This window comes from Capsella rubella, unplaced genomic scaffold (assembly GCF_000375325.1).
Source record: "Capsella rubella cultivar Monte Gargano unplaced genomic scaffold, Caprub1_0 scaffold_2, whole genome shotgun sequence".
In the NCBI taxonomy this organism is placed as follows: domain Eukaryota; kingdom Viridiplantae; phylum Streptophyta; class Magnoliopsida; order Brassicales; family Brassicaceae; genus Capsella; species Capsella rubella.
Genome location: NW_006238922.1, coordinates 11,001,873 through 11,020,764, shown reverse-complemented (window position 1 = coordinate 11,020,764; position 18,892 = coordinate 11,001,873). Strand labels below are relative to the sequence as shown.

The following is an 18,892-nucleotide window of genomic DNA, read 5'->3' as shown; positions in this document are numbered from 1 at the left end:
TAGCATCTGTCTAAATTTTAAGCTCAAAAGAGTAAGAAGCTGTTAACAATAATTAATAACGAAACTAATAAGAAAGCATTTTTTTCATTAAAACAATTGGACTCTTTGGTTGTTGAATAGTCAATTTGTAAAGTTGGGTAGGTTTTCGGTCCATTATTAAATTCAGTACCAACGTATTACCAACCATTAAATAATTGTATGCAAACGTTAACGCAGTGCACTATCTAGTAGTTTAAATATGATATAATACGTGTACAAGTTAACATTCTTTTTGTTGATTGATAAGAACAGCTTAGCGTTAGCTTAGAGCTGAACAAATTGACTTTCAAATCATGATGACTAAGGCAAGCTTACGAGGATTTTTTTAATAGAATAAGCGACTTTTGATTCGACGTTTTTTTACAGAATTTTAAATTCACATTTCGTATATATCAATCTGGATCCAATCAACCTGAGACTTTAAAACTGTATCATATTTTTTTATGTATTAGACCGTATCTCACTAACATGCAGTATATCTATTTTTATATTGAAATAAAAATATATATTAAATGATTTGACAGAAACATAAATAAATATATGGTGCTGTAAACTAAGATGTTGTTATTGATATAATGTCACTAGATAATGTTACAAAAACATTATGTAGTAACGTTGCGAGTATAAATGGTTGCTATATTTTTCTCTAAGAGTGGCGATCCGGCGGAACGAACCCTGAAAACCGGTTTCCGGAGAGAACCAAAGTGGTCAAGTGTTTCCAGTTACTAAACTTAGAAGGAACCGAGCCTGTCAATAAGTTAAACCCAAGATTCAGGTGACTAAGGTTCCCTAGATTCACAAGTTCTGTAGGAATATTCCCCGTGAGCTTGTTTCGATACAGATTGATGGTATTGAGTTTCCTACAGCTTCCTAGACTACGAGGGATAGGACCTTCGAAGCTGTTGCTATTGAGGTCGAGAAAAGAAAGATCATGATTCTGAGAAAAGTCAGGAAGAAGACCTGAAAGGTTGTTTTCTCTGAGGATGAATCTGCTTAGTGTCTTACACTGACTAACAGATGGCGGTATTTTACCGTTAAGCCGATTAGATCCTAAGTTAAACACCGTCAACATCTTTCCTCGACAGAGATTTGGAGGTATCTCTCCTGTAAGATTGTTACCAATGAAATCGATGATCTCTAGCTTGCTGTTCAGACCTAAACCAGGTGGTATCACTCCATGAAAATTGTTGTTGAAGAGCGTAACGATCTTGAGATTCTTGAGCTCGGTTATTTCCATTGGTATTTGTCCTGTGAGATTGTTTAGATAGACTAGCAACTGTGTAAGACTCTGAATGTTCCATATCTCAATGGGAATCTCACCCGAAAACTGGTTTTCGAAAAGCTCCAAACTTTCTAACTTCTTTAGCTTACCTAATGTACTTGGAATTCTGCCTCCGAGTTGGTTATTGTTTAGCTTTAACGTGCTTAAGTTGGTGCAGTTTCCAAGCTCTGCAGGGATACTCTCAGAGAGACGATTCTCGGAAAGGTTAAGAATTGTGAGATTCTTTAACATACCCAACGTTGGAGGGATTTTTCCAGACAAATTACTTTTCACAATGACCAAAGCGTCAAGGCTACTGCATTTTCCCAGTTCAGGAGGAACTCCGCCTTCAAATTGATTGTATGACATATCTAAAGTCACCAGATTCCTGCATTTTGTTGAGCCAAACCGAACTAGTCCTCGTAGGCTGTTGTTTGCAACAAACAGGTCAGTGAGATTCTCCAAGAGATTAAGACTTGCAGGCAATGAACCAACTAACTTGTTCTTGTGCAAATAGAGAATCTTCAGCTTGCTGCAATTTCCAATTGACTCAGGGATTGTACCAGAAAACTGATTGTCAAACAAACGCAGCTCCAGAAGTTCCTTAGCCTCACCAACAATTTGAGGAATCAACCCGGTTAGGTTGTTATGCTCGACATGCAGATAATTCAGTGCCGGAATTTGAAACAAAGACTTAGGCAACTCCCCGGTAAGGAAGTTGTTGTAAAGATACAGATCGGCCAACCTCTTCAAGCTACCAAGAGTATCGGGGATCTTACCGGAGAAACTGTTTTCAGACAAATCAATGTATACAAGTGAGCTACAGTTCCCTAAACTGGAAGGTATAATCCCAGAGAAATTGTTAGAACTCATATCCAAGATCTCTAAGCTTTTGAGCTGCCCTATTTCAGGACCCAATTGGCCTGAAACACCTGAACCGGTGAAGTTGAGAGACGTAACATTCTTAGAATCATCACAGGTGATACCAAACCAGTTACATGGAGTGGCTTCAGATGCGTTTATCTTCCATGTCGAAGTTAATTCTAGTGGTACTTTGTCCAAGTGCTTCCGAAGCAAGAGCAAAGTTAACCCATCTGGATTTAGACAAGAAATAGACACTATACAAGTCGAGACAACAAGACAGAATAGCAGAAGAATATCGAACAACCCAAGTTTCTTCATCTGAGACTTAGGGGGAGGGTGTATTCAAAGTAGAACTTTAAGTGATTTGAGTTTTCACGACTTTTTATATGATTTTGATGATTTTAGGTAAGTTCATATGATTTATTGCAAAATCTTTTTCCAAATCCCACCTATTACCATGAGATTTGGAGTTCTGTATTTTCTAGTAATGAAATCCTCTCAAATGGATTGTTTTCAATAACAGTAGATTTTAATGTAGATTTTCAAATCATTAGTTCAATAACACTAGATTTTATTGAACTTATTAAAATCCATAATTGAATAACATAAGATTTTTAAAATTTTCACAAATCATTGACAGATATTAATCGATCTTATTGACGCCAATAAGAGAATGAAGCACATAAATGTTAGATATAGGTTTTGAGAGCAATCTTGAAAAGTAAGGACTTAGATGACCGTTGTACAACCAATTAAGGAGATCTTTAGTATTCTGGCCTAAATTGTAACTATTCTAAAAATAGTTTCTAGCCAATTTCCTATAATCGAGTAGAAGAAAGAATTAGAAAAGCAGGTGGCGCAGACAGACACTATCATAATTGGACTGGGTTATATGTAGAAAACATTTTCAAACTATCCTTTATCATTCCCATTAACATCTCCCAAACTCTCTCTACAGCTTCGCACATATACAAGTGTAAATTATCTCAATCTTGAGAGACTTAAAAAACTTACCAAAAGCATGAATCCATGACTTGGCCATAGTTCAGTTACGCCAATCAGATGATGCCTCAAGCTCCACATCCTCTTCCCACCAAGTTGCCGACTACAATACAATCAAGTTCCGACCAGTTTAAGATCTATGTGCACAAGCAAGAAACAGACAAACACAATCTAAACCAATGTGCTATACCTTGTATCCCCTACGCAGAAACTCGAGTGAACTTCCTTTCTCTTCTTGTAATCCCAGAACCTGCAACAGCTCTTCCTTCGTCTGTTTGTATACACATCAATCAAAGCTTGTTACTTCTTTTTTTTCTGAAGGTTGGGCAAAACGACTATACAAAAGGTTAAATGCTTTTAGCGCACATACTTCACCCAGTGTGAAACGAGTAGGGCTTTCTGCAACACACGCATATGAACCATCAGTTTGCTTAAGCATCACTTGCCATGGTCCTGCATTAGATTTTTGCATATCAGAAATGACTAGAGAAAACTAGTATTGAAAAATGGTTCTCAAATCTAATAGGGAGACTGAGACTAGCAGCATCACATCATGTTCAGTGATCAAGGAAGTCACAAACAGTACATATAGGCACAGCTATGCTATATATAAATTTATTCCCCCAAAGACTAGTTTCGCATTTACCAGGATATTGTCGAAAAAGTGCTCCATTGTAGTTCAACACAAACGGTGCCACTGCCACTGTCTTAGCCAAGCAAGAAAAAACAAATATTATGCTACTTACATTTAAGCAAAGCAGCCACGAAATGTCTTCTAATAAATTATCGTCATAATCGGCAAGTACCTTAGAATACTCTCTGGTTCGGATATAAAAGACAGGAATAAATTGAGAAAGAAACCGGTAGTGCAAATCTTTAGGGGGAAAGCCAAGTAGTCCTAGGTCAGCACTGCGCTAAAGTTCAGTTGTTACCAGAAGTGAGGAACAGAGAGAGATTCAGTTACAAAAAAAAATCGAGGTCTAAGTAGAGGTAATACCGCAAGGTATCTAGCTCTAGATTAAACAGAAGAGCTGGGGTTGAACTGGCAAAGGTTTCCTGCAAGAAGAGACCAACAACATACAGGTTGTGATTGACTAAGAAGGCTATAGCTAAAAAATGACTATATCCAGTGAACGTATCTAAACCAAGTTCCATGTTAAGATAGGAAAAGATAAAAGGATTCCAATACCACAAACTTCTCGATAAAAGAGAGTTCCCGAGTGCTGCAATTGATAAATATATAAAGGGTCGGTGGCTCCTTGGGTTCCCAAGTACCTGTAGGAACACATAATCCTCATGACTAAATACAACACTCCATCTGTTAACATAAGCAAAAATCCAAGTGAAAAGGACAAGTTTCGATGAAAGGATTATAGTTTTAGCTATACCTTCGTTTTCATCTTCGAAATCAAAGTCCAGGGTACTCCTTATGGACCTGAAGAAATTTGTGACAGAACCACCAGGTATATCATCTAGAGAACTGATGCTTATGCCATCAACCTGATGAGAACACACACAAAATGAAGCCGTTGTTAAGTAATCAAGTGCTTAATATCTCCAAAGGTTAAGCCTAACATATACAAAAGTGCAGCAAACTGGAAGTTCAATTTGTACCGAATCAAATGCTGCTTTGAAGCGTTGCGAAGCTCTACGCTTCTCAGGCTTGTCAGGAAAAACCTGAAGCATGTTTGATATTCAAAGGTCAGAAGAAACAAAAAAAGAAGAATGAGTAATCAAATAGAGTAACGAAGGAAATAGAATTACAATGCAAGCTCTGGTCTCTATTTTCTCCTGAAGTTTGCGAACAACAGTTATGGCCAGCTGTATGTTAGCATCAATAAAGTCGTCTGAAGAGCCCTGAACAACGTTTACAAGACGAACACTCTTTAAAACAAAAATCGCTAAACACTAAAAGTCACAATGGTACCAAGACAGAAGGAAAATAAAAATACCTTGTAAGAGGAAATGCTACTGGGCAAAGGTCTACACATGAACAAATAGAGCAAAAGACGCCATTATTAACCACGAAATTTGAACAATTGAGAAAAGAGTAAGAGAAGGAGGATTACGGGAAATCAATCTCCAAACGAGATTTTGAATCCTGGAGCGCGTAAGAAAGAGAATTGGCGGCGTCAGAGGCTAGAACCTCGTATGACTTGGGCTTATACAAGGGGACACCTCTCTTAGGGTCGGAGTCAGAAGAAGTAAATGAGAGTGCGCCGCCGCTGTTTGCAGTGGCTCCGCATCTGATTTTTCTGCTGGATAGAAGAATCGAAGGAGAAGAGAAGAGCGCCGGTAACATCGCCATCGCCATTTTTGCTCTCTCTCTCTCTGTTTAGTCGACGGTACGGTAGTGATAACACTGGCTACATGTCTAAACCGCAAAACTTCATGACACGTGGCTAAGTCCTATTATCTTATCTTAACCGAATTGGACCGGAATTTGAATGAGGTCATCATACCGGTACTGTTAACCCAATACAACGACGGCGACGAGAGACTACTGTTCTTAACGGCCGTCAAAGATATTTAGAGCTAATATCTGCTGCGGGTGGGCGCAAGATTATATCTTTTGACAACCGTTGATCTTAACTTGGTTTAGTTGACATCGACGGCTACCAGTACTTTAATGAGCTGAGGAAACACTCTCTATAACAGAAAGCAAGCGCGCGCCATTGGAGTCTTCTTTTTTTAACTTCTTCGACTCTGTTTCTCTCTCTAACTGAGAAAGTTCTCTCTTTCCCGAGAAAATTTAATTTTCATTCTGCTCTGAGAAAAAGCTTCAACCGAAGAGGGAGAATGATGAAACGAATTGATTCTTCTCTTCTGTACACGGCGTTCGTTGTGCTTCTTCTTCTTGGAGTAGTTCCTCGATCTAATGCAAGGTCACGCTCTAATCGACGTAAGTATCCCAAGAAAATTTCGATCGAATCTCGTGTTCATGCTTCAATCGTTGTAGTCTTTAGCGACGATGAGGTTTCTTTGATCTCCCTGTATCGCTTTTGAGTAATCGCACGAGAACGATGATCGATGATTTGCTTATCACCCCTAATTTGGTTTTGAGATTCTTTTGTTTCGTTGTTGTTTCTTACTGTTGGATCTTCGTTTGCAGCGCCCAGTTTCATGCGATTCGTGTCGAACGCAACTGATTTTGCGTCGGAGGATTACTACGACTACATAATCGTCGGAGGAGGTACGGCGGGATGTCCACTTGCCGCCACACTTTCGCAATCTTTCCGGGTTCTCCTGCTAGAACGTGGTGGCGTTCCGTACAACAGACCTAACGTGATGACGCACGATGGTTTCTTGACCACTCTCACTGACGTCAACAACTTCGACTCGCCGGCTCAGTCCTTCATCTCTGAAGAAGGAGTTCCTAACGCCAGAGGTCGTGTTCTTGGAGGAAGCAGTGCGATCAACGCTGGGTTCTATAGCCGTGCTGATAAACAGTTCTTTGAGAATTCAGGTCTTAATTGGGATCTGAGTAGTGTGAATCAGTCTTATGAGTGGGTGGAGAGAGCTATTGTGTTTAGACCTCAGCTCAGGACTTGGCAGACTGCTATTAGGGATGCGCTGCTTGAGGTTGGTGTACATCCGTTTAATGGCTTCACCTTGGAGCATAAAGTTGGGACTAAGATCGGAGGTTCCACGTTCGATCGTACTGGAAGGAGACACAGCTCTGCAGATCTTCTCAGATATGCAAGAACTTCCCACATTAGAGTTGCAGTTTACGCAAGTGTGGAGAGGGTTTTGCTGGCTTCATCTCCAAGTGACTCGGGTTCCAACGTCTCTGCGATTGGAGTGGTTTACCGTGATCAGCTGGGGCGTTACCATCACGCGATGATACGAGACAGAGGCGAGGTGATATTGTCAGCTGGTGCACTCGGTAGCCCACAGTTGCTTTTTCTTAGTGGGATTGGTCCAAGGAGTTATCTTTCGACTTGGGGAATCCCAGTGGCTCTTGACCAGCCTCATGTGGGAAATTTTGTGTATGATAACCCGAGGAACGGTATCTCCATTGTTCCTCCAGTTCCAATGGAGAACTCACTGATTCAAGTGGTGGGTATTACTGAGGAAGGGGCTTTTCTGGAGGCTGCTTCAAATGTGATTCCCTTTGCTTCGCCTTTGCATTCTGTGTTCATCAGAGCACCAGCTTCTCCTCTGTACGTCCCTGTGACAACTATTATGGAAAAGATCCTAGGTCCAGTGTCTATTGGTTTACTAAGGCTGGCCTCAACTGATGTGAGGATAAACCCAGTTGTTAGATTCAACTACTTCAGTGATCCACAGGATCTAGAGAGATGTGTCAATGGGACTAGGAAGATTGGAGAAATACTCAGGAGCCGAGCCATGCATGACTTTATGATTAGGGAATGGTTTGGGAACCGTAGATTCAGGTTTGTTGGAGCTCCATTGCCTGTGGACCAATCAAATGATCTAGTGATGGCCGATTTCTGCAGACGAACTGTGAGCACAATCTGGCACTACCATGGAGGCGCTGTTGTGGGGAAAGTAGTGGACTCGGATCTCAAAGTCATTGGTATTAATTCTCTTAGGCTCGTAGATGGATCAACCTTCAATATCTCTCCAGGGACTAATCCTCAGGCTACCTTGATGATGCTTGGAAGGTAAGAAGAAACTTACCAAATGTTACTCTTTGAGATTGTATCGGTTCTTCTTGGTCAAGACTAAAAGTAAACTTCTATATTGTTTCAGGTACATGGGGCTGAAGATGCTGAGAGAGAGAATGAGATAGAAATGATTCCCCAGATAGGCTCTTTCGCATTTTCTGGCTACAGTTAGTTTGTTCACTCTTTCATTGGACTCCTCGCTTAGTTCATGTAATAGATTACATTAGTTCATCAATATAGTCCATGTAAACAACAGGATTGAGATGTTCTCAGACTAGCCGTTATAGTACAAATACCAGCCTTCTTATGTCAGAACTCAGAATGCAAAGGAAAATTAAATCTTGTAATATGACAACAAGAGGAAACATTCTTAGAATCTTCTTTTTTGGCACTATGATGAACACTTTTGGAATTTGTTCCATGTAAATGGTTCCTCTTGAAGTTTCGTGGAATCTCCTACTTCTTTCTGTAAAGGAAGATAAGACAATCAAATGCATATCTATCGTCCTCTTACACTGCTTTCCTGGAATCTAATACCTTCCCATGATTCATGGGCCATGAAGCTTGACATCTTTTTATATATGCATTGCTTCATAAGCTAAACACTCAATTATTTTTCTGAATCAATCCCCAACCTGTTTCAATTCCAAAAAGCTTCTTCTGCAGCAAAAAAGAAAAAAGAGTTTAGCTCTTCGTAGATGGTACCAGATTATTAGCAGCTTCCTCTTATTGTAAAACTTTGGTTTCCACTTATTGTAAAACTTTGGTTACTTAGCATCTTCCCTTGCATCGTGTTTACAAAAGTAAGCGGTCAATTAATAACAACAAGGTCATAAGAATCTTCTCCTTAGATGGTACCAGATTATTTGCAGCACGACGGCGTCATGGATCAACAACAACAAGGTGATAAGAATCTGACTGTATTCGTAGGACCCTGGGGAGGAAATGGAGGAACTGCCTGGGATGACGGGATCTATGATGGTGTCCGTGAGATCAGACTTGTATATGATCATTGCATTGACTCCATCACAGTGATCTACGATAAGAATTGTAAACCTGCAAGATCAGAGAAGCATGGAGGTTTGGGAGGCAACAAAACATCAGAGGTTTGTTCCTCTCTCTCTTTCTCAGTTCTGTCTCTCTCAGATTTTGGTTTCCTTAAAATGAATGTTTTTGCAGATAAAGCTGCAATATCCAGATGAGTATCTGATTGGCGTGAGTGGCTACTACTGTCCACTGGTTAGCAGTGGCACTCCTGTGATTAGATCAATGACCTTCAAGAGCAATAAACAAGTCTATGGACCTTATGGAGTTGAACAAGGAACACCCTTTACTTTCTCAGTTAATGGAGGGCGCATTGTTGGCATGAACGGTAGGAGCGGCTGGTACCTTGACTCTATTGGCTTCCATCTTTCACGTCCTAAATCAACCAAAATGGTCAACAAGCTTCGGAAGAAGATCCACTGGCTCACAAGGATAGTAGCATCATAAAGTATATTGCACAGACTTTATCAGATAACATGTCTGCATAGAATGTACTAGACTATACAAATAAGGATGTTGGATGTATCTTAGTCCATAAAACCAAAAGTGACTGCGAAAGATACTCTTTAATGCACAACTCATAAGGAAGCATATCATTGTAATGGTAAAAACTAAAATCACACGAAGGTTTTTCATATTAAAGTTATAAACAAAGCATATTCCATAGTAAGCAATATACACAATAAGCCCGTGTTTGCGGATAATAGCAGCAACATTTCGAATAAGGATCGCATGCAAAGTGGCAGATAGTCCGAGCACGGATGTTGGTTAGCAAACTTATCCTCTGGCTTTAAGCTCTGCAAGCCTCCTCGACAAATCATCCTCATCGACTTTCTCCTCTGTCTTAGTAGGAATGGCATGACCAGCAGGCTGAGGAAGTCCCACAGAGACTTCCAAACCATAGTCATCTGCCACCTGCTGCATAAGGCTGTTGACTTCACCTTCTGGAGTGGACAATGAAGTTGAACCAGCCATAGCGTTCTCCATGAACTCAGCTTGAACCTCCATGTTCACAAACTGCTTCTCGAATGAATCCATTGTCTCAGACATCTTCTGTAGATTGCCTGTTGTAAGAATAAGGAAACAGAAACCAGATAAGAACCAACGCAATGAATCAAATTAAACATGTACCGAACTGAGACTAAAGGATTTCTTTTATCACAGAAAGAATAAAAAGATGAACCCTTTCATGTATTTCCATAAGAACAAAACCATCCTGTTTATTCAGAAGCATCCCTCAAGTTTACATTACCTTAAATATACTAATTCTTAACATAAACCATGGTGATCATGCATATCCAACCTCAGTTTAACAAAATAACGCCCTAACTAATGATCAGCAACAACACAACCACCAACAGAAACAATACTAAAACTTGGAATTTTAGCCAAAACCAGTATTTCTTCAGCCAGCATGAGAACTTGTGTATACATTATACTAAACTAAACCTATGAGCAGCATACGAAGATAATATCAGATCATTCAAATTCAGCCAAAGACGATGAAATACCTGTGGCAAGCGAGGACTCAAGGGATTTGACGATATTGGTCATGGATTTGGTGATGGTGGTCATCTTAGCCTGGGTATCAAGGCGAGCAACAACAGCATCCAGACGAGAAGCGAGACGTAGGTAGTTCATCTGCTCGCTACGCTTACGAATGGCGTTCTCAGCATAGATCCGAGCACCATCCATATTCCCCTTCTCGATCGCCTTCTTCACCTTCAATTTCTCAGCTTTCTCCTCCTTCTCGCACTTCCTTGATTGCCTTTGCAGAGACTTGGAAGTGAATTTCAAATCGAATATCTGATTCATCAGCTTATCTGTGTTACCCATGTTGAATCGATTCCTCTATCGATCTCCCTCGGCAGAAATCAGCAAAAAGAGAGAGACTTTAGGGTTTTCTCTGTATTTGGGAAAATATCTTAGACGCGTTGTTAATGTTAGAAGATAGAGAGAGGTTGAAGAAGATCATAACGAGGAAGGAAGCTAATAAAGTCAACTTTGGTTTTCATAATTGAAATCGGACTTGACCGGTTTAATGTAAATGTCGGTCATACCGGTTTAAATTACATAACACAACGCACACGTGTTAAAAGTGACTCAGCACCGTCCGATGTGTCGCGCTTTTTACACGATGGATCAGTTCAACGTCTGCGTGCCAACTCATAGTGAGCTTCTTTTGGATTTTTGCATGTTAGATTTGTTTCCAAATTCAATCTAATTTCAAATTTAAACCAAAGCTTTGTCTCTTCCAATTTTCCAAAAACGTTTTTTGAGTTAATGCAAGGGATAACAATGGCTGCGTAGTAAATTCGTGGATTTTGGAATCGTATTCCCTTGGTTATTGCAGTGTTCCGACTTAAAACCCTGATCCCCTTTTATGGCCCAGAAACCGGAAAATTAGATCAATTACAGGGAGTAAAAGTAGTAGAGAAAAAAGGTGGAAAGAAAAAGTTAGAACCTTTGGTGAATACCCATCAAGGCATTTGAGTCAGATCTTGGAAAAAAGAGGTGAAAGTTAGAAGCTTTCAGCTACTGAGCCAAGTTCCGTGAAGCAAATTTTGGAAATCTCAATTTTTTTCCTTGTGTGATTCGGTTTTCGGATATGAATGGGAGTAATGATGAGGAGCGAGTCGTTCACGAGGTTGCAATGGTGGTTCCTAAGCGGGTTCTGGAAGAAGAAAAAGACTGTGTTGAGGTTTTGGTGACTGAACTGAAGAAGAGAAGGATGGTTGTTGATAGAGTCGTCGGTCTCGCAGATGAGTTTCTCAAGGTTGGTCTTCTGTTTCATCTTACTTTTCCCAAAAATTACTAGTAATTTGTGATCACATAGTGTTTCCCAAGTGTGAAGTCTCTATATTGATTCTTCCTAAGGGTTTTTCTCAAGGTGCAAGTCGAAATTCTTGCAGTTTGTCATATAAAAGTACTAATCTGAAGTCGAGGAGGGTCCTGGAAGAGTGAATTTTTCAAGGAAAAAAGTTTCGTTTGATAGAACTAGCTCACTATGTCTATTTAGTGTCTAGATTTAGGATTTTGACAGATTGGTGACTTAGTTAGCTCTAATTTTGTAGAATACTCCGGAGACTGTTTGCTATTATGTGAGATAACTTCAACTCAAGTATTTCTTCAGGTAGCAGCTCCCTTGGAGACCTTGGGCAATGCAGCAGCAGAGCTTCATATACGCAAACCTACTCGTCTAGGTAAATATTGATTTATTTTTAGTTTAAGTTGGTAAATGAACATATGTTAAGTAGCATTGCAGCCTCACTTCGTGTTCGTCACAAGTTAGCTGGTTATTTTCAATTCAGGAATTGATCTCCCCTTTGAGATGCAAGGGTCTGAGGCTTTCATCCGCCAACCTGATGGGTTACTGTTCAGCTGGTTTGAACGTTTTCGGTGCTATCAACATCTTATTTATGGAATTGTAAGTTCTGTCTCTGAATCGTATATAAGGTTATTATACATCTTTGATTTAACAGTTAACATGTTTTCGATTGCTTTAGTATGTCAGTTTACTGTTTTCGTGATTCATGACACAGCAAATGAATTCTTGAGTTACAGGTAAACTGTGGTGGATACGATGTCACTTTGAAACTTGATGGCAGAGAGTTTTGTTGGGCAGCAGGGGAATCATTAGTTCGAAGGTTGGAATCAGAGGGCGTCATTAGACAAATGTTTCCTCTTCATGGTAAGCTATATCATTGTATCTATTGGGTTACAACCACCCTAGACTCTAGAATGGTTTAAAATTCTCACACAAAAAAAAACGTTTTGTTTGTAGATGAATTCAAGAGGAAGGAGCTTCTCAAAACTTGGGCATTAAATTGGTGGAACTTCACAAACCAACCAATTGATCAGATCTACTCTTACTTTGGTGCAAAGGTAGAAATATATATAAATCTTTATATGGTATATGTAACAGAAAGCTGTTGTTTAACTTATAACATAGAAAAATCACAGATTGGAGTCTACTTTTCGTTTTTGGGAATGTATACGCAATGGTTGATATTTCCAGCCTTCATTGGGTTTATAGTCCAGATGGTTGATTTTGGGTAAGTTTTTAATTCTGTTACAAGCTTTTAATTAAATACTATTAGACAATACGGCCTCATCCATCATTCCTTATTTTCAATCTTTCTTTGGTCAGATCCTTGCAGTTTCTTGCTCTCCCAAGTTTCTTTGTGAGCACAATACTCTGGGCTGCCTTGTTTCTTCAGTTCTGGAAACGTAAAAACGCAGCCTTGTTAGCTAGGTGGGGATCCATACACTGATGCATATTTATGCCACAGTTTAGATTTGTTTTTCATTTTCTGATTTCACTTTTTGCTTCTATTCTCTACCAATAGATGGCAGATCAATTGTTTAGTTGGCCCCAGTCAAGGATATAGATTTCTCGGAATGGAATGGAGTTCCCTTCCGTTTCCAAAGGAGCTTATAAAGAATCTCGGAAATGAGAGATTCAAAGAGAAGGAAGCATATCAAAGATATGAATGGTTTGCTTATCGCAAGAGGTTTAGGAATGATGTTCTTGTTATCATGAGCATTATCTGCCTCCAACTTCCATTTGAGCTGGCATATGCTCATATTTACGAGATTATCACATCTGATATAATTAAGTGCGCGCTTACTCTTTTTTTGTTTACTAGATTTACCAGTCCCATGTTTTAGCCACTTAGTTAGGACCATGACAGTTTTTCAATGATGGTTTCAGGTTTCTGTTGACAGCTATCTACCTACTAATCATTCAGTATCTCACGAGACTGGGAGGCAAAGTATCTGTCAAGCTGATAAATCGAGAAATCAACGAGAGTGTGGAATATCGAGCCAACAGTTTAATTTACAAAGTAAGGACAGCATTGTTTTACCGAGAACTGTAACTCTTTTCTAATCACTGCTTCGGGAAATTTTGGCATTGCAGGTTTTTGGGCTCTATTTTATGCAGACATACATTGGAATCTTTTACCACGTTCTTTTACATCGAAACTTCATGACACTTCGACAAGTATTGATCCAAAGGTTAATAATCTCACAGGTAACAAGAAAGATGGTGCTGTGATTTGTTCATATGTATTTTTTTGAAGATGGGATCTCGTTTGAAGATGTTGTTACCTACATATGTATATATATATATATATATTCTTTTTTTTAACACCTACATGTTTAAAAATTCAATTTTCTGCAGGTATTCTGGACTTTGATGGATGGTTCTTTGCCTTATCTTAAGTACAGCTACAGAAAATATAGAGCTAGGTACACTCTTTATTTCATCTAAACAGCTTGTAAAACATATGCTCAGAACTTGTAAGCAAATTTCTTAACTTCTTTCTTTTTCCAGGACAAAGAAGAGAAGCGAAGGTGGATCATCAACAGGAAAAATTCAAATAGCATCAAGAGTTGAGAAGGAATATTTCAAGCCTACTTATTCGGCAAGCATTGGAGTAGAACTTGAAGATGGACTTTTTGATGGTAATATATGAAGTCAGTGGTCTTGTGTGATTTGTTTGATTGTAGCTTGAAAATGTTTCAGGTAAAAATTGAATTATGAAACTGCCTTTTGCATTGCAGATTCACTCGAGCTGGCTTTGCAGTTTGGAATGATCATGATGTTTGCTTGTGCCTTCCCTCTTGCATTTGCCCTTGCTGCAGTGGTAACATTTACGTTATCTGATACTTCTTCCTCAGTTATCTTTAGCATTTAAAAAAACAAAAAAAAATCTTAAAGACATGAATTTATGTCTTACACAGAGCAATATAATGGAAATAAGAACAAATGCCTTAAAGCTGTTGGTGACACTTCGTAGACCTCTTCCTCGTGCTGCTGCAACAATTGGAGCCTGGTTAAACATATGGCAGGTACAATGGGTCTAGCAAGAAAATAGCGAACCTATATCACTGTTCTTATCTCACTGCATCTAGTGATTTCTTTCTTTCTTCCGTTTTTCAGTTTCTAGTAGTAATGTCCATATGCACAAACTCAGCACTCTTGGTATGCTTATATGACCAAGAAGGCAAATGGAAGATCGAACCAGGGCTGGCCGCAATTCTCATCATGGAACATGTACTCTTGCTTCTGAAATTTGGTCTCTCTCGTCTTGTCCCTGAGGAGCCTGCTTGGGTTAGAGCCAGTCGTGTGAATAATGTGACACAAGCACAAGACATGTACTGTAAACAGCTCTTAAGAAGCATTTCTGGTGAATTTGCTTCCATGACAAAACCTGAACAAGAACAGCAAGAAGACTGGGAGCGCCTTTAACCTGAAAAATCAGAATCAGAGAATACTAAAAGGCTTTTTCTTTTTCTTTGTGTGTGTGACAGTTTGATTTTGTGCATAAAAGTTGTGTGGTAGAAATATTGAATACTTGTATCTTCGGTTTTGTCTGTAACAAGTTGAACTATATGAAGAAATCATTTTAATATATAATTATTGGTCAAAATCTACGGAGAAGAACAGCCCTAATGTAATGTGCTCGATGGTTGTGTTAAGATTAAGATTTAGCTCAAGGAAATCAAGTTCCTGAAGACAACTAATATGTATATATAACTAGTCCTATATGAATGAAGACATAACATACCAGTCTCGTTGAGATCTGAGCTGTGCTCTTGTTCTACCCTTCTCCTCTTACCACCACCAATGGTATCTGTCTCAAGCAACTGTGCATACACAAAAGCGTTAAGGAGAGCCACCTCAAAAAATAATAAATAACCGCCTTGCTTGAGGATGAAGTTACCTTGTGTTCAGTTGGCTCAGGATCATCTAATATAATCAAGCCCCTCTCGCTCATTAGCTCAAGTGTCCTCATTGGCACAGTTTCCCAAGTGATTCTAATGGGTTTGCCCTCTGTTGGACCAGACCAGACCAGGTACAGAAACAAACATGATAGAGATCGATTAATTCAAGGATTAATAAGAGACGACTCCAGTGGCAGGTCTATGTATGAGTAATTACTACCTTTTATTGCACGATTAATATTTTCATATCTACATACCTCAGCTTGATGAGTGTTCGCTGGTCTGTAAGATAGTCATTAGTAAAACAAATAGAGGATTTGAATTTGAAGAAAATCACACATCACGTTGGAAGTGTTGATAACACGCAAACGTACGATACAAGTCAAATCTATTCTCTTGAATACCAAAATCACATCTACGTTACCTTCTCTTGTGTTGTTGAATTAGTTCCCAGTTCGGAGCTTACACTTCGATTTCATTTTGATGCTTCTCCATAGTCGATAGAATCGCTAAACTCCCAGTATTACTTTCTTTTCCAAGCCCTAAAACTTGTTCTGGTTGTGTAAACTTTTCTTTTTTTTAACATTTGTGGATGTTTCATCTCTATTAGACTTCATATATAACACATCTCGACCATGTTACAAGTTGAACTATGAAGAAATCAATTTTTATATGTATCAGAGAAGAGAAGAACATCTTAACTAATGTGCCCGATGTTACATGTCCTGTGATTTCTATTGCATTAAACATCTCTAATGCAGCAGTATCTATTAACATTTTATGTTCTTAGCTTCATGATTAGTTAAAGTAGTAACTGATTAGTACTCCATTTTCTCATTTATGATTGAAGTCTCGTAAAGATGATAAAATTATTAGAACAATAATTTTCTCTTCTTTTTTTTCGGGGTCAAAGATATGAAATTTTCCTTTCATATATAAAGATGGGTTTTATTTGTCAGCTTCTCCTTTTAATATTAGTGGAAAATTTCTTTTTTGAATAGTAATTCTTTTCACCTAATCAAATGATCAAACTTTATTTTGTTTTCTTTTTGTAGTTTCAACATCAGTTTTAGAATTTATATAGGTACTTCATTCATTAATTTAGAAAAAAAAAAAACATAATGCATCATAGAGCAATCTTCAGTGATATCACACTGTCTGTTTTTTTTTCCTTTCAAAATTACCATAAAGATCCAAAAATACTATAAACTTTAAATTTAGAAAGGAATCAAAAAGCGTAGAAGAAAAAAAACATCTTACTAGTCTTTCCTGGTATATAATAATTATCTTACTAATTAATTTTTTATAATCCTTTATATAAACATAAAGTTGTGATATTCTTAGGTAGACTTGTTTTATAATATTGTAAAGATTAAAAGAATTTATGCAAGTTTTAAGTTAAGATTTGCTTAAAGGACCATCAATAATGATGGTGTAATCTTTTGCTCGTACGTTCAAAACTCGAATACTAGAAATTATGCTAGAAATTAAAAGAGTTGATTAGTAAATATCATGAAATAATCACCACAAAATGATATATACAGAAACCCCATATTTTTCCTTCTTCTTTTTTTTTTCTCTGGAAAGCTATTGAATTATTTTCTGAACTCAATTAATTAGTGGAGATAGTAAGCAACAGCAAAAAAAAAATATACTAAAAAAGACATAACTTATTAAAAAAAAAAAAATAGAGAAACTCGAAGCAAAAAAAAATGGTGCAAGAACGTACATGGACGAATAGTACTTGATGTTATGGATTAAAGACATAGCATCGTGGCTTATATATGCATGCGGACAATTTCTCAAATGTATATGAAAGGACCACTTAATTACAGAATTTAGATAAAGCATATATATGACTGATTAATTATCAATGATTTATGTCTATCATCATTTGATTTGTAATATGAAACTATAGCTCAAACTCGAAAAATATGTGAGATCGTTATAGATCACGAGAACAAAGCATAACATACTTGCTTGATAGACATGATAAGCGTGATTTCGGTTTTCTATATATATAGCTAACACACTTCAAAATGTCGTGTACGTGAAATGTTTAACTATTAATCTAAATTATTAGACCTGGATTATTGGACTGCACGATACTTGAGAGGACTTTAGCAGCTTTTTAAAGTAAGTGCGATTGAGATCTTAATGGGACACGCGTGACTTGTCCCAAACAGAAGAGGACGAATCAACTTTTAAAACTGTTTTGATTTCTGGACAACAAAAATATGATGTGATTATTATTTTATCTTGTAATTCTCTCGTTTAACAAAAAAGAAAGATTTGGCCGAAGTTCCTAAATTTTTTCAGAAACTTATTCATACGAACCGCATATAACAATAATGTGGTACGAATAAGATGAGAATATCTATCAAACTCGACGGACACAAGGAATTTCACGAGCTTATATACCGATGCCGATTCGATCTGATAAAATCTCAGTGTTGTTAGGTTATCGAATAAGTGTATGTGTCAGACTATATTTCGTGAGACACATATAAGAACTTTACTTTCTGAGATCGATGAATCATCACGCACGTGGTACATGAAAGCGTGGCTAGACACGAGAGTACTCTCCCATATATAAAAGTATAAAACTCATCATGATCTTAAGTCTTAACCTTTTTACGAAAATAGCTTGTAATTATTATATATATATATATATATATATATATATATATATAAATATAGCTTGTAATTTGATTATATCACACAACACACCATTGTCTTAACGTCAAATAATGTGTTGCTCAAAACGTGAAAATTGAAATTGTCTTAAACTCTTTAAATATGTACGGTATTAACACTATGTTACTAATAAACTCATGGTTATATATAGTTATGTTAGTAAGTTAACATGCCCTTTATATACATAATTCAAAGCAAAATATATATAAATGGATATCACGTTTGGTAAGTTCAGAACGCCGACGCGTATTGTAAATCACATATTGCAAGGCAACGTGTTTCTAAGATTTCTTATGTAGGTGGCATTGCATGCTTTATAGGTTTGCCATTGCTGTAGTGTCACGGATCCAACTTTATATATTTATTGATCAAACCTTTTTCTAAAACATTTGTTGAAATATTGACACGAAATTACATGTCGCCGATACTTTGAAAACGTTTAAAAATCTTTTATGCAGTTTCCTTGTTTTTTCTACATGCAAATTAATCACATCATCAAAAGGAAAAGATGGTATTTTCCAAATGCTCACTCTTAATAAGTTTCAAAGGCTTTAGTCTTTAATCAAAATTTGTGTAAATGAGAGAGCAGTCAAAATTTTGGAGCTAAATAAACACAAATCCA

General features: G+C 37.8%; 6 protein-coding genes across 7 annotated transcripts; 4 read left to right on the top strand and 2 right to left on the bottom strand.

The window, feature by feature from the left end:
• Positions 1-2,019: 2,019 nt before the first annotated feature.
• Positions 2,020-2,595, top strand: LOC111831991. Of its 2 annotated transcripts, none has more exons than XM_023787956.1 (2): positions 2,020-2,115; positions 2,212-2,595. In XM_023787956.1, the coding sequence occupies exons 1-2, from the start codon at positions 2,106-2,108 to the stop codon at positions 2,484-2,486; spliced, it is 285 nt and encodes a 94-aa protein (XP_023643724.1). In that variant the 5' UTR covers positions 2,020-2,105; the 3' UTR covers positions 2,487-2,595. The 2 variants fall into 2 exon arrangements, 1 of the variants encoding a protein (XP_023643724.1); XR_002835087.1 differs by having other exon boundaries at positions 2,058-2,142; positions 2,212-2,302.
• Positions 2,596-3,018: 423 nt separating this feature from the next.
• LOC17895210 (protein LOW PSII ACCUMULATION 3, chloroplastic) lies at positions 3,019-5,521 on the bottom strand. The gene is made up of 12 exons (XM_023787955.1): positions 5,236-5,521; positions 5,119-5,149; positions 4,931-5,023; positions 4,781-4,843; positions 4,555-4,666; positions 4,356-4,441; positions 4,164-4,222; positions 3,973-4,075; positions 3,813-3,873; positions 3,537-3,619; positions 3,357-3,437; positions 3,019-3,269 (listed from the first exon to the last, which is right to left on the bottom strand). Exons 1-12 carry the CDS (start codon positions 5,478-5,480, stop codon positions 3,210-3,212), a joined length of 1,077 nt encoding a protein of 358 aa, XP_023643723.1. The 5' UTR covers positions 5,481-5,521; the 3' UTR covers positions 3,019-3,209.
• Positions 5,522-5,859: 338 nt separating this feature from the next.
• LOC17894548 ((R)-mandelonitrile lyase-like) lies at positions 5,860-7,959 on the top strand. The gene is made up of 3 exons (XM_006301968.2): positions 5,860-6,068; positions 6,279-7,794; positions 7,883-7,959. Exons 1-3 carry the CDS (start codon positions 5,966-5,968, stop codon positions 7,920-7,922), a joined length of 1,659 nt encoding a protein of 552 aa, XP_006302030.2. The 5' UTR covers positions 5,860-5,965; the 3' UTR covers positions 7,923-7,959.
• Positions 7,934-9,310, top strand: LOC17896433 (jacalin-related lectin 19). The gene is made up of 2 exons (XM_006301315.2): positions 7,934-8,903; positions 8,977-9,310. Exons 1-2 carry the CDS (start codon positions 8,649-8,651, stop codon positions 9,286-9,288), a joined length of 567 nt encoding a protein of 188 aa, XP_006301377.2. The 5' UTR covers positions 7,934-8,648; the 3' UTR covers positions 9,289-9,310.
• Positions 9,311-9,458: 148 nt separating this feature from the next.
• LOC17894770 (ESCRT-related protein CHMP1B) lies at positions 9,459-10,795 on the bottom strand. Its single transcript, XM_006302769.2, has 2 exons — positions 10,353-10,795; positions 9,459-9,905 (listed from the first exon to the last, which is right to left on the bottom strand). Exons 1-2 carry the CDS (start codon positions 10,675-10,677, stop codon positions 9,619-9,621), a joined length of 612 nt encoding a protein of 203 aa, XP_006302831.1. The 5' UTR covers positions 10,678-10,795; the 3' UTR covers positions 9,459-9,618.
• Positions 10,796-11,109: 314 nt separating this feature from the next.
• Positions 11,110-15,278, top strand: LOC17894485 (anoctamin-like protein At1g73020). Its single transcript, XM_006300764.2, has 15 exons — positions 11,110-11,617; positions 11,975-12,044; positions 12,153-12,268; positions 12,406-12,532; positions 12,626-12,726; positions 12,805-12,896; positions 12,992-13,096; positions 13,191-13,460; positions 13,556-13,688; positions 13,763-13,876; positions 14,027-14,094; positions 14,180-14,310; positions 14,410-14,492; positions 14,590-14,697; positions 14,789-15,278. The coding sequence occupies exons 1-15, from the start codon at positions 11,450-11,452 to the stop codon at positions 15,095-15,097; spliced, it is 1,995 nt and encodes a 664-aa protein (XP_006300826.1). The 5' UTR covers positions 11,110-11,449; the 3' UTR covers positions 15,098-15,278.
• Positions 15,279-18,892: the final 3,614 nt, after the last annotated feature.